At 36.1% G+C, this 15,058-nt stretch overlaps 1 protein-coding gene across 23 annotated transcripts in view; it reads left to right on the top strand.

Annotated features, from left to right (window-relative positions):
* Ppip5k2 (diphosphoinositol pentakisphosphate kinase 2) overlaps positions 1 to 13,472 on the top strand; it is a 70,409-nt gene extending 56,937 nt beyond the window's left edge. For 15 of the 23 annotated variants that reach the window (XM_052750268.1, XM_052750259.1, XM_052750258.1 and 12 more), the window contains 3 exons: positions 2,967 to 3,107; positions 6,496 to 6,621; positions 11,810 to 13,472. In XM_052750268.1, coding sequence (XP_052606228.1) covers positions 2,967 to 3,107; positions 6,496 to 6,621; positions 11,810 to 11,913 — 371 coding nt within the window. In that variant the 3' untranslated portion in view covers positions 11,914 to 13,472. Of the gene's footprint in view, positions 1 to 1,340; positions 1,401 to 2,966; positions 3,108 to 6,495; positions 6,622 to 7,640; positions 7,695 to 11,809 lie in introns of all 23 variants that reach the window. The other 8 variants (XM_052750257.1, XM_052750261.1, XM_052750254.1 and 5 more) reach the window with 2 other exon arrangements.
* Positions 13,473 to 15,058: the final 1,586 nt, after the last annotated feature.

The raw sequence follows: 15,058 nt of genomic DNA, 5'->3' as shown, positions 1-15,058 counted from the left end.
CCACAGTAATGATGAGCCCTAATTCTGAATTAACACTTGGAAATTCTAATTTCTTAAGTGATCAGTTTGTACATTTTTTTTTTAAAAAAAAATACAATTGCTATTCCTTAATTTGTTCTTAATTCTTAGCACTTCTTTTTTTCTAATTATTTTTCTGATCACATTGCTTTATTGAGATATTCAACAAAAATACGCAGCAACCCATGTCAAAGAACCCAGTGAGATATGTCTCTGTAAAGGTCTCTGGAGCCAGCTGCAGCGAGGGGCACTGTACAGCAGATACCTGACTCTCTCCCAAACAGACCTCGATGTGGCGTGGACGGCTCCAGATACTTTCCAGGATCAATCTGTCCTTGGGTGGCTTTATGGTTGAGCTGTTATCCACAGTCATCTCCTTTGAGTACCTTTCTTTTTCTTAAAAATTGGAGAATTCCTGGTAGAAAGAAAACTAAAGTTAAAAAACTCAGGTTCCGTCAGAGTGAAGCTGGATCGGCGCATATTGCGACTGTTGCTATAAACTGAGTTGTTATGACCTTGTAGCTTTTTGCTGAGCTTGATCTTGAGCCAGAAGGAATATTTACTGATAGTTTTTGTTTGGGGGATGTTTTGTTTTGCTTGAGCCAGGGTCTGATGTTGTAGTCAGGCTATCCTAGAACTTACTGTGTAGACCAGGTTGGCTTCGAACTTCCAGTCTTCCTGCTTCCGCACTCCCTAGTGCTTGGATCACAGACAAAAGACATCGTGCCGGCTTACCGATGGTTTTCAAATCCCATATAGCTTTCACTTGTAATGAAGATACTTTCATCCCTGAAACTTTTTTTTTTAACTGCAAGTAAGTTTAGACAGCTGACCTTTATGAAGCCTAAGAATCAACATGCAGTTATGGTCTCCATTCGGATCTTTTAACAACACTTCTAGATAACAGCCTGCTAATACTTCTTGAACTGAGTTCAGAAGACCTCACCCTCAAGTGAAAATTGAGTAACTTTGTATTCCTTTGGTTTGGGCTGTTTCTTTTAAATGGTGGCTTTCCTACATTATACAGCTTGATGCATAGAACTATATTCCAAGTTCTAGAAATATCCCTTTGGAGTTTTCAATCCTTTGTCTTCTTTAATGCTGTTCTGTCTTATCCATCCTATGAATTGTCATTTGACCCTTTCACTTTTTATTTGCCGTGACTTTCGTGTTGCCTCTGTCTTTAACCCACATTGTGGACTTCCCTCCCTCCCTCCCTCCCTCCCTCCCTCCCTCCCTCCCTCCCTCCATCTTTAGTTAAGGAACATGGTGAACAAGTCTCTGCTGACAGTCTTTCCCTTATTTTCTGGGCCTCTGTGCAGAATACCTATACTTCTGTAGGTGCTGGTCTGCTTCCTCTGTGGAATTTCTAGGCTCCAGTGGTATGTTTTCATAGCTTCCAAACATGTCCGCAGGGTGGCTTTTGAAATGCCTGCACTAACCCTTTCATTGTACGTTAAGAGCTGATTTGATACAAATGGCAAGAGTGTAGTCTAGAGCAATTTGATCAGACATCACTTGCTGTTTTGAAATTGAGCAGGCAAATGAAAGGCACTATCACAAAAGATGGCTGAGCACCCAGAGAAAGGAGAAAAGCATATTGTTTAGAGAGCTGCAAAGAAAGGATTTGTGCTTATTTGCCTGGGCCACTTGTATTTAAGAAGAAAAGGAGTTGGAAAGCTTCATTCCTCAGTGCGCACTGAGTGAGGTGCTTTAGCTGCTGCTAGGGTCCTGTGTTGCTGCTTTTGTTTTGTTTTGTTTAACATTACATGAAACGGTCTGTCATGCTTTGGTTTGCACCTGGAAATCAAGCATTAATTTTTTTAATCCTTTGGTTATTTTCATAACAATACTTAATTCCCTTTTTAAAAGTTCCCCTGTTCCAACTGAGAATTCCAGCAATTCTTGAGTTCCTCCCAAATTTTAAATAAATCCAGTAGCATGTAACCTCAAAATGAGCATATGTATGTTGAAAAGAGTATTTTGCAGTCTGAGTTTAGATAACTTCTGTTTTTTAACTAGTAATACTCTATTTTTATGTAAATTTGAGTATTGAGTTATTTCTTCAGAGAAGACTTAGCTTGAATTTTGGGAAACACTTGTTATTTTAAAAGTATATGAAAGTAATTTTTAAAGCCATTCAGTTAAATAAAGTTTAAATGGGTAATTTTATTTTTAAAATGAAGAACTAGTATTTTTTGTTTTAGAAAAGTAATTTGTATGTATAAGTGCTTTTGTGTCACTGATTATATTAACACAATGCTGCATGATTCATCATGAAATTTTGTATGCCTGTGCAATGGTTAAATGTGGATATACTTGCACTTTGTATTGCTTTTCACTTCGTCTAACTTTGTTCAACCAGGGATTTCCAAAAATGGAATTATCGGTGTCCAGTAAAGGAATGTTTCAGAATTTTAAGTCCAGCCTGACTAAGGAAGTGTTGCTCAAGGATCACGTTAGGGTGTTACTGGCCTTAGAGGAAAATTACAATTTGTGCTTTGCAATTAACTACATAATTAACTCCTGAAATTTGTGTGAGAATTTACCTTCATTATTATTTAATTGTAGAAGTAGATACTGTAACATCCTGGTCTCAGGGAAATATGGCATCAGCTTGTTCATCTGTTAAACAGATCTGACATTGAAAGATGAAAGGTGAAAATTTCCCCCACACCCCAGATTTTCTCCTTGTTACCTTAGGTCTTAGCAACAGTGAAGGACTGTGTGCATGCTGTCCTGTCTGGTTACATTGAAAGTGATCATGGTCATATCTTGTTTGGTTTCATGTTGCATAGCATCTGGTGTCATGACTGGAAAGACCTTGTATGTTTGCATGTAAGAACCTGAACTCACTCTCCAGTCCTACGTAAGTTGCCTTCCTTTATAATGATTCAGTTTTGAAGTAGCCAACCTTACTCGTCCATTCTGTATTTCTTCTCTTTTAGGCTTTGAGCTGTATTCCATGGTCCCATCGATCTGTCCTCTGGAAACTCTTCACAATGCCCTGTTTTTAAAGCAAGTGGATGACTTTCTGGCTTCCATTGCTTCTCCATCAACTGAAGTTCTCCGCAAGGTCCCTGAAATGTGTATGGAATTTACCTTCATTATTAGTTTATTATCAGACAATAGATATTACCTGAATAGAGCCCAAATTTTAACAATGCAAATTCAATGATAATTGTGGGAATTTTAAGAGAGACAGAGGTAAGGGAATAATATTAGTAATTCCTTTGTGTTACACATGTGTAATAGACCACTTTTCTTGATTCTATTCCCAAATCTTTTTTCTAACAGTAAAAGTAAACAGTATCATATAGAGTAGCATCTTGTTTTATTTAAAAACAAACAAACAAAAAAACTATGCTTGCTGGAAAGCTCACATATATGTATCTTGTAATTTACAGAAGGGGTCACATAAACTCGCACATGTCCATCCCTTACCATTTTGCTAAATAATCAGAGACATTTAGTTGTTACTGTTGTTTTGTTTCAGTGTTTGAGACAAGGTTTCTCTGTATAATCCTCGTTCTTTTCAAACTCATAATGGTCCTCCTTCCTCGGCTTCCCAAGAACTGAGATAAGTGTGTGCCACCACATTCAACTTTATAAAGATGTTTTATAAAAGATACCAAATTAGAACAATAGGCTTTTAAACTGCATTTCTTAAAAAATATTCTGAAGAAGATATTCATGTGTATTAAGAGAGTTCATAGCTAAGTAAGTTTTGGAATTGACTGTGTCCTCCCTAGAGTTACATTAATGTATAAAAGGTTCAAGTTCTATAAAGAACTCACATTTTCTGAAACATATGTTGTTGCTAGGGGGGGAAAAAACTTTTTTGGGGGTGGTTAATACATGAAACATCGGGTGACACTTGTCATTTTTAACTCCATAGCATCCCTCAGCCTGTTGGAATTTCCAACTAGAAAGCATTAGTTTGAGGAGAGAGTTATTGTAGTTACATCTTAGAAAACCACAGTCTTTCTTTGCATGTTATCCTCTTTTCTAAGGTGCTGCAAATGTATTCTGCCTAAGCATAAAATGATAGACATTGAAGTTCTTAGAATCAATGCCACTTTCCTGTCTTGATGTCTCTTCCTTTTCCTGGGCCATCACATTGGATATCTAAGGAGTCCTGGCCACAGTTTAATCTGTCCTAATGACATCCCTCCATTTCTTCAAGGCGATGATACCCTTTGCCATTTCTTCTGCTTCTGGTACTAGAGGCCAGCTGTCAATCAGCAGTGGTAATGAGGATGTTTCCAAACTATTTCACTTTGAAGTTGCCCTTGGGAAGTAGGCTTTAATTTCAGACTTTACATATGAATTGTCCATTTCTAAGCATCCATAATACTCCAAACAAAATAAGTTATAAATAAGACAGAGTCAGGAAAATAAAGATAATTAATCTCATTTATGTTATCTGTAACTTAATAAAACACACAGTGCTGTTTCCTCAGAATAGATGATCCAAATAGGCTCTATTGTCATGTATTGCTTCCCCTTAGACCTCATGTCTTATTGCTCCCCTGGGCTGGGCTTTCCAACTCTTCAATTAGAGAATAGAATGAGTCTCGTAAGTGAAAAAGGCTTCCGGCAGCTATTGGTACTATTTAATTTTAGAAAGTTTGTAGTTCATGACTTAAAGGTCATACAGGAGTGATGTCTCTTTGTTCTTAGGAAAAATTTAATATAATAGCTAGAAAAAGATAATCTTGCAGTTTAATCTGTAGTGCTCTTATTTTATGATGGCTTCATTTTTTATAGTTAGTGAATCCAGTTCATTAGAGTGTATTATTATGACATTAATGAGGTGATTTTAGATTCCTGTCCTGTTTGTTCTGATGAACTCTTCTCTACATCATAAGTACAAATTGTACTTCAAGACTTTTGGCTTTCTTAAAATTTCATGCTGTTAGCTATTAAAAGAACCAGATGAAAAGGTATATCACATAATGTAGTCCATAGGACTGTGTAGACATCTGAGGTAGTCTAGATTCCCAACAAGCACTGAAAATCCACAACTAAGAAGGAAGCTGAATGTTTAGAGCATTTTATCTTCCGTGGCTTTTTCATCCAGCAGATCTGCTTTGATACGTTTTATGTTTAACATGGTATTTGAGGAAAGTTTCCTGGCAAAGTAAAAATCCTAGTTGACATTGTTAAGGACAGTCAACTAGTCAGTTGTTAAACAGTACTAAAACCCAGCTCTGCTAAAGGCTTTGTTACACCCCACCTCCAGTTCTTTTGGACTACTAAGTAAAATGTGCTGCCAGTTATGAAATATCTGAATCTCATATTTTATAGACCAGTTGCAGAATTTATACCTAGTATAAATACTGTGAGTTTACATTATTTATATTTAATTCCCAGTAAGCACAGAACTGTACTGATTTTGCGGTGTTTATAGCAAAGGAGAAGACATTGCTAATCTGGTAGTGTTAGAAGGCCTTTCTTCACCAAGGACAAACTTCCGAAGTTGTAACTGAAGAAGACTGACAGCAGTACATTGACAGTGAGCTCAGACACTCATACAAGTGAGCCCCATGTGCCCCCTGCATTGTGTCCCATCTTTTCCCATAGCACTTCATGGCCAACGATTAATTCTTCACCTACTCTTTCTGCACCATTCAGTGTCTCCATGTTGAGTAGAAAGCTGGGCTGTGGAAGGGGAGAGCAGCTATCAATCCCCCTCCCTTCCAGGGAAGATAGCTCTCAGCTGTGTAATAAAGAAAGAAAACGTGATGTATTGGACTGCTTACGATAGTTAGTCTTTCTTAGCTATGATATGTCGGTAGATGAAGATGCTTATAAATAATCCCTAAGTCTATACTTGTCCATTAGGATCCTCTTTAAAATTACTGTTTGTTATAGGCAATAAAGCTATACCATGGCTCCCTACCATCCCTTTAAGGGCCTCTTAGAGCAGAATACAAGTAATATGTTTCTATGTGGGTTTGGGGGAGGAGTTCTTTGCTATGTACTGTTGAAATAATATAGTTGCAGTATAAACGTTGATTTGAGTTAAGACCGTGAGAGAACTGCCTTTCTATTAGAAAGATGACTTGGCTGAATTGACTATGAACCTTGTCTTTTCTATTATATACTATTATTTGTACTAATTATTGGGCATATTTTTACTTACTATATTATATCATTAGAATTTTTGCAGTTGGGTCTTGTGATAGGTCTGTAATCTTACCCTCTCAGAAGACTGAGGCAGGAGGATTACAATTTCAAGACTAGCCTGAGCAAGAGTGAGTTACAGGGCCGACCTGAGCATCTTAGGCTGTCTCAAAGTAAAAAGGAGGAATAAAAGGCTAGGGTTAAGGCTTAGTGTCATAGTACTTTCCCAGCATATATGACGTCCTGGGTTCAACTCCCAAGACTGTAAAAATGAGAGTAAAAAACCGGTTTTCGTAGTATTAAGACAGACTTGGTAGGAAGTTGTTATATTTTGTTTATTTCTTTCAGCCTCTATGGCCTCACGTGCCAGTCCAGCAATGAGAAGAAAAATTTCCCTAAATACGTATACACCTGCAAAGATCCTCCCCACGCCACCGGCGGCCTTAAAGAGCACTAAAGCAAGCGGCAAAGCAGGTTAGAGATGTGTTTGAACTCTGGATTCCATACAGCAGTAACAGCGGGAGGGGCAGTGTTTGTCTGACGATGTAAAATCAGACCATTTCCTACTGCTTTCCCAGCAGTGATGTCAAATTCAAAACCTATTATCATGACTCATTTATACACGTTCTTATCTATGTAATCCTCCTGTCTGCTTTTGCTTTCCCTGTCTTCCCCCCGTAGCTGTTGGTCCTAAGGCATCATTTTATGTTGTCCGGTGTTTTTATCTTCCGTCTGTAGTCTGGTGATGTGACTCCCAAATTCAGCTCTTCTGTCAGCATTTTTGTTATAACTTCTTGCCAGTGTGATTGTGTGTTGATTCTTCTCCCATGGCTGCCAAAGATGTTCTCCATCTTCATATTTTTTCCTATTCTCTAATGCTGCTTTTCTGGTCTGATAATCTTCCTCCCTATTCCCCATCCCAGATTGATACTCTAACCCCATTCATTTTTTGGTTTCATTATACAAACTCATGGCAGAGATGTGATTCTTTTCAAGGTTTTATTGTTTTTAGATATTCTTTTTATTATGAGTGTATGGTTTAGAGTCAGAAGGACATATTTAATTAAGATCTCAGCTCTGCTACTTGTTAGTCATGTGACCTGCCTGATGCTAATCCTTAGTCTCCACTAAGAAAATCTGGGTAATGATTCTTTTATGGCATTGTCCGAAGTGAACACATATGTGTAAAATACTTGGTTACATTATAAACATTCACTGAACAGTAGTTTCTTTTATTGCTCTTGGCTATAGCTAACCTTCATTTCTGCCAGATAAATCATGGCACTCCTGCCTTATGAATCAGTCAGTATTTTAAATAGATTTGAGTCTTGTACAGTCAAACAAATAAGGCTATAACGCTAGTGGTCAGCATTGCACAGTTGCTTAAATATTATTTTGATGCATTTAATATACAATACAAAACTGACGTTTATATAGTTCCCCTTTCTAAGAAATTTGTATTGTTTTTATGTCCATGACAATGAAAAAAACAGACGAAGAGGTGTGACTTGTGTCAGTCAGCAGAGCCAGTAATCAGGGGACCAAAGGTATGAATTCTCTTGGGATCGCAGAACACGTTGCTGTTCCTTATGTACTAATTACCCTGTAAATGCACGGCATGAACATATTTGAGTAGCAAAGTTAAAATGGTGTTGAATGTGTTATAAGTGGGTATTAAAATATTAAGCCACTTTTGCAATTCAGAGGTGAATGCTCCCTGTTCATGCTATGTGATACACAGAAACCGAAACAACCACCAGAACAAACTGGATTCCGTCCAGGTGTGAGGATTTCTGGGTCACATATGGGAAGGCATTGGTCTGTAGTTTTGTGTTCAGAATGTCTTTTTCAGTGTTACTGTCAGAGTGGTGGTATTTTCATAAAAGATCTGGGAAATATTTCTCCTTTTGTGTTTTCTAAATATGTTTTATAAGATTTTAATTTCCACCTTAAGTTCTTGGTTAAAAATTAATTTTTATGTTTCATTTTATGGCAGGTTTGATGACTCACATTTGTCAGGGAATTTATTCATTTTGTCTTATGATGTCCACTTTGCTCTTTCTTCATAACTGTTTTGCTGTATCTGATATTACGTTGTGTTCTGCCTTTTTTTTATTTTTTATTTTTTTGGCTTGCACTCACTAAGGATTCATCAATTTTCAGGCCTTTTAAAAGATTGCCTTTTACTTGTTACTCTGCTTGCTTTATTCTTGAAGGATTCCTCCTCTTGGTTTCTCCTTTCCACTTCTTCCTGTAGGTTTTACCTTTATTCTTTATGTCTAGTGTATCCTTTTTTATTGATTTAGGAAAACTTGCCCTAAGTAAATTCAGTAATGGAAGGCGGATATGCCAATTTATTATTTAATTCTTAATTATTAAACATTTTATATGATTTCTGTCTTTTAAATAAGACTTGTGCATATGGGAAGTTCTGGGTTTGATCCATATTACCATCTCAAAAACAACAAAAAATATATTCAGTAGAGTTCAGTGATCTGAACAGATGAAATTGTATCACTCATTAAAATCATGGTTGTTGATGTTATAGTGTTCAAGTATTCTACTTCATGGAAGGAGCTATAGACAGGAGGAAGAAATATTTGGTTATTTGTCAGTAATATAAAGGGCAATTTCAGCTACAGAATTATTTACTTTTCCTTGAATTCAATGAATATTAGTTTTGTATATTTTAGAGAACTATTATTTAATGGCTATATATACAATTGTCAGGTATTATTTTGTTCACCCATTTATCACCGTGAAATTTCTCTCTAGATTCTGGTAATATTTGCTCTTAGTTTATTTTATTTGATGTGAGTATAACTCTTCAGCTTTCTGAGGCTTACTCAATCTAAGTATTTAAATTATCTTATAGGCAGAATGTATTTGACATTAAAAATTCACTAAAAATATCAGCCATGTTTATTATTGTGGTGTTTATATTCCATTGACCCTCAATGTAATTATTGACAAGACTTCTTTGTTTTTTTCCTTATTTTTATTCTTTTCTGCTTTATTTGAATTGATTCAGTAATCTGTAGAATTTCACTTTAATACGTGTGTTGCTTTTTGTTGTATTTTTGCAGTATTCATTTATTGATTGCTCTACATACACATTCTTAGCATTTTATGGTCTACTTTGAGATAATTGTGTGTCATCATAACTAATACTTAGGAAACTTGCAGATTCCTTGACTTTTTCCTTTACCTTCATTTCCTCTGTCCTTTCTCTATAGTTATCTATGTGTGTGTATATTAATTTCACATGCAGTATAAACAATAAAATGCAGTGCTGTGATAGTTCCCTTAAGTAATAGTTTATGTTAAAGAAGTGAAGTGGGGAGGGGAGATACGGCCCTGCACTTGTCCACAGTTGCTGTTTTCTGAGTTTGTCATTCTTTCATTGAAGTCTGTATCCTGACTGCTTTCATTAAGCCCAAGACTTTTTGCCCTTTCTTATACTGTGGCTCTGTTAGCAACATAGTCATTTTATCATGACAAAAAATGTCTTTGCCTATTCTTGCAAGGTAATTTTGCTCTCATTCTGGATAGAACAGATTTGTTCCTTGACAACCCTACTGATGTTTCACTGTCTTCTAGTTCCCACTGTTTCTGTAAGAAGTGCTAGTTAATTTGAACTGTCCACATATCTAACACTTGCAGTTTTCTCTGCCTGTGCCAGTGTTTTCTCTGGGTGTTTGGCTTTCAGCAGTGTGATTATGGCTGCACCTGCTCTTCATCTTCCTTCCTCTTTCTTTGTATTCTTGGTATGATCCTCATTTCTTTCTCCTGTCTATACCTCCTTCCATGAAGTAGAACACTTGAGCACTTTTCATTTTGCCTCAGTTGGCTGTTAAATCCAACCAGTTTTTATTTCGGTTATTTTAGTTTTATGCTTTAATTTGAAGCATTCTATTTGATTCTTCTTAGGTTTTCTTTCAAGACTTACAAGTTTTTATTTATTGTGAGCATAAGGATTTATTTTACCACTGAGCATGAAGTTGCTGCTCTAAAAATTGTTTTTTAAATTATTCATTTCCTGATTGGTCTATGTCAGTTTTCTCCTTTACAAGAAAGATGTTTTTCTGTTTCTTGTTATGTTAAATATTTATAATACCATACATTAATCTTAGTATATTAAGTAACTTTTTGATTATATCCAGTAACTTTTTAATTATATCCTAGACATTATAAATAATACATTATAGAAACTTTGCATTCTGGTATTTCAATTATATTTTTCCAAAGAATATTGTTTTATTTTAAAAGTAAAGAGTTAAATTTGCTGAACTCAGATTGTAAAATTATGTTCCTTCAAGTGGCTGACAGCTCACAAATTCAGTTCTCTTCAAGTAGCCTGCACTACCTGAGGCTTTCTGTGCATGCAATAGATTAACTAATCATAGTTATGTGTGAATTACAATCCCTCCCTTTCTGTCAGCTGTCGTCCCAATACTTGTCATCTGCTTCTTCATGCTAGTAAGACTGTCTTTTATGTTGGAGTTTTAGCTGAATTATGTGATGGAGATTGAGACCAGTTCTCAAACTAAAAGCTATTAGATGGGAATGATGAGATTAAAGAGAATGAGCAGTCCTGTGTTGCTTTCTTCTTATACATGTTGATTCTTCTCTATTAACTATCCAATTCTGTCACTTTCTGTTGTCTTTTAACACTGTTGTTATAGTTGTTCTTCTTTCTTTGTGACTGACTGCTTGTCATATGAAGAAATGTGTAAAAGGACATTTCCTGTCCTGACCATCTGGTCCCAAATAACCGACTCAGAGGCTGAATATTACTTATAAATACTCGGCCGATAGCTCAGGCTTGTTACTAGCTAACTCTTACACTTAAATTAACCCATAATTCTTCTCTATGTTTAGCCATGTGGCTTGGTACCTTTTCTCAGTATGTCATTCTCATCTTGCTTCTTTGAGTTTATCGATGATTCTCTGACTCTGCCTTTCCTCTTCCCAGAATTCTCCTAGACTGGCTCTCGCACTCAATCTCTTCCTGCCAAGCTATCGGCCAATCAGCTTAATTGTTAACAATGAGTATAATTCACAGCAGAAATGTCAGCCTGACAAGCCTATGCTTGCATAGTAGAAGTGTGACTGCACTCAGAGTAGCTCTGGTTAGCCCTGGCTTTGACAATGGTACAGACACAGAGTAAGTTCTGACTCAAGAAAGAGTGCGTTTGCCCTTCCAATTTTGCAGCCTTGCATAGTAATGAGATGGAAGATGGAAGAGGATATGGTACCTATAGGGGAAATGATATTCAGTTTTAAGCATGTTTAGTTTATATTTCTTTTCAGATATAAGTAGAGATAGTTCTAATGACCAGCTGAATTTCTATATCAGGAGCTAAGGGGGAAAGCCTGGCCACAAGTATAAATGAGATTAGCAGAATGGATTGTACTTAAAATGTTTGATATGATTGTTTGCCATGAAGAATATAGAATGAACTAAAAAGTTGGTTTTGTGAACACAGCCTTTTGTCATTACTTTTCTATATTGGTGTAGAGTTCTAAAAAGTTAAAATGTTATATTGAAAGCTTATAATGTTACAATTATAACAAAATAGCCCATCTCCACCAACATTATTTTACCCTTGATGACTTGTGTGTATCCCAACGACACTATTTCTTTCTTCTGTTTGTGTAGTAGTCAGCGGGCCATCTCCAGCAGCTACCTCAGCTCGGAAGAAGAGCTTAGCTGGCAAAACTGAGGGCCAAGAACACAAGAAAAGCACCGGGAAAAAAAGATGAACTCACACCATAATCAAAAGTTCCCATACTTAGAAAGGGACTTGTTGCTTAGCGAAAGATTTGTAAGAAACCTTGACTGAAGCTGGTCAGAGCCAGTGATCCATGCGTTACCAGACCTGACTTTATACATCTGTGTATTTGCTTTAAACACCTCGAAAACCAGAGGACCTTGTGTTTTTATTCTGATGGAGAGCTTTGGCAGGATCTAGAAATGTTCAAAATAATGTCTGTCAGCTTCCTGTGTGTGAAAAATTCATGACACCTGCTGCTGTCACTCTGATGGTTACCATGTGCCTGTGGCACAGACAAAGGATGCAAAAATCCGGCTGACTGGTACCAAAGTGCACTCTGATCAGGTGATTCTCTGCACACCTGAGTCTCCACAAGATTGCATTCAGTAAGATTGGACAGGCAAGATCACCTGTTGAGGACTTTTCTTAAAGTGCATTTCCAAAGAGAGCTCGTCGACCATTTACATTAGAATTTTTTTTTTTGTTATCGTTACTATATCCTGTGCTGCAATATTTATTGACTGGAAAATATAGAACATGAATTATTTTTTCAATTTGTGCTTTGAATTTTATATTATAAATTATTTAAAATATTACAAATACAGGTGGGAGAACTATACCTTTATACACATAAATTTGCAAATTCATTTGTAGAAAATATTTTCTTTATACGTTTCTTTACCATAAAAGGTACTTGGTTCATCCAGAAAAGTTTTCTTTTCTATATTAGCAAGAAAGACATTTTTTAGACTTTCTTTATGAGCTATAACTGATAAGTTTATAAATCTTACACTTGATTTTCAGAGTTTTTCTTGAGACCTATAGACTCAGATCCAAAATGGGAGTTGTTAATGTTAAACTGAATTCTGCTGTTAATAAGTGTCATCTATGATATGTTTCTTGTGTTTCCATTCTTATGTTCAATGTATTTGTTGATTTCACCAAAAAAACTCAAAGATAGTAAGTAAATGCCATTTATAAATGATAAGATTTGGAAGGGAGATTGAGATCACTGTTGTAATTTCATCTAATATTTTTACAAAAAGAAGAAATCATCATCCTTGGTGCTTTTTCCCCTTGATGCAGAAATAATTGTACGAAACATTTAAAACAATTTAGAAACTAAACAGTGCAGCCTGCTAAATAACAATCTCAAGCATTGGATGTGACAAGACTTTAAGTAGTCAGCTGTAGCTTCAACTTATGTTTAGTACTACTGGACCCTTACTGTATAGATACAGTTATTGTAATTCTTCAAAAGTGACTTCTAACCTTAAATCATCTTACAGGAACTGACTTGTAGAGAATAGGCATATTATATTATCTTAGTTGTTTTAAAAGGGATGAGATACAAAAGTTACAAATGTATACAATTAAATAAGTTCATATACTTCACTTGAATGTAAATGGATTATATGGTGATATATCTTGTAAACGAATGTATGTTAGTTTTCTGTATGTGAATATGTGATTAATGTGCTTATGGCGGGGTGAGGATACTACTTTATTTTTTAAGTGGAATGAATTAAAATTCTTTCTAGAATAAGAGTGACTTGAATGTAAAGTGCTTTATTTCCTTTCTTTGTTTTCTTTTATGTTTCAAAATAGAAAGTCCCCAGTAACATTTTATATTAAATAATAATTAATAAAACTTATTAATGACCATACACATAGCAGTTTATTGTCTTCGCCCTTAGAAAATATGCTAACACTCATTTCTCTCAGTATTATTTAGTAATTGTGATTTCACTTTATTCACCTAAATCAGTACTAATGCTTTGTAAGCTCATCTTTTGCAAGAATCGTAGAATTGTTTTTCAAAACACACTGTCAGAGAGTCTGTTTTATAACAGCAAAATAGTTACTACTATTTATAGGAGTTTGTCTAAAATATTTTTTTCTTACAGGACTCGGGAGACATGGAGCTTAAGAGTTTTTTAAATGCTAAAAGGTATTTGTTTTTGCAGCGTGATGCTCCAGCCAGCAAAGAGATGAGGAAGCCAAGCTAGAGGCATTGTCCAGTCACCCTGAGGTGTTAATCTTCGTTGTTTATCTTTCATTCTTTCACCCTTAGGAACCCTATATCTCAGATCTTAAAGTCTCCTGCTGGCAGATTTTTCTGAGGTGCACAGTCCATTCTGAACTACTGACAAATGTCAGAGGGCATCCCAGCAACCTGTATTAAAAAGAAGTGTGCTCAACAGTCATATTCAGGAAATAGAGGCAGAAGGGAAATGGTCATGTGACAGAAGCAGATGGCATTTGTGCTCAGTGTTTGTACACAGCAGAAATGCAATAGTTGACAGCTAAAGTTAAAGTTCCTCAAGTAATCTAACTTCAAACTCATTAGCTATTGAGAGACTTGACCTGGGAGGGGGAGGAGTAAATAACACTAGGATGTTTGAAAATGCTGTGGGAAGACATTATTTTATGTTTACTCTAAAAATAGTTTATATATATATATACACACACATACATGCATATAGATGTAGAACTTAAATGGAGTTACGCTGTATGCCACCTGGAGTGATTACATTCTCCCAAAAGCCATAGACTGTCTAACAAAAACCCCAGTTCCAGGAATGGGAAACTTCGAGAGTTGATCAGCGTAGACCAAAAGACTCCCAAAACAGTATAGGATACTGCCATTGCTCTTGGTCGCCTCCCAGAACTTGAAGGACCTATTGCTGAAGACACTACACACTTTGGACACAGGACTTGAAGGAATCACCTTGAAGACTAGTGGTAATAGCACCCAAAGGTCCTATGCAAGCTGCCAAGATAGAAATGTTGTTAATCCTAGCCAGCTGTAAAGCCTGTGATTCACGCTGGTGACTGGCCCAGCAGGATATTCCCAATGGTTCAGTGATTAGCACTTTTATCTTGGGTGTAACTGATAGCTGTGTAATTGAACTTAAGGCCTGCTCATTGGGAAGGAAATCTTGCCTAGCACTATGAACCAAGTTAACTACCTGTGACTGCAGAGGTCATGGACCCTAGAAGATAATGTACTTTTATAACTTTTCTAAACATTGTATAATTTCTAATTATGCTTTATTTTGTTTTTTATTTATGTTTTCTATTTTAGTTGTGTTCCTTTTGTGGGTATTTCAATATAATTTACAATGACTTTT

Source organism: Peromyscus californicus, unplaced genomic scaffold (assembly GCF_007827085.1).
Source record: "Peromyscus californicus insignis strain IS unplaced genomic scaffold, ASM782708v3 Scaffold_21__1_contigs__length_65335640, whole genome shotgun sequence".
Lineage (NCBI taxonomy): Eukaryota > Metazoa > Chordata > Mammalia > Rodentia > Cricetidae > Peromyscus > Peromyscus californicus.
This window is presented reverse-complemented; position numbering and strand designations above follow the sequence as displayed.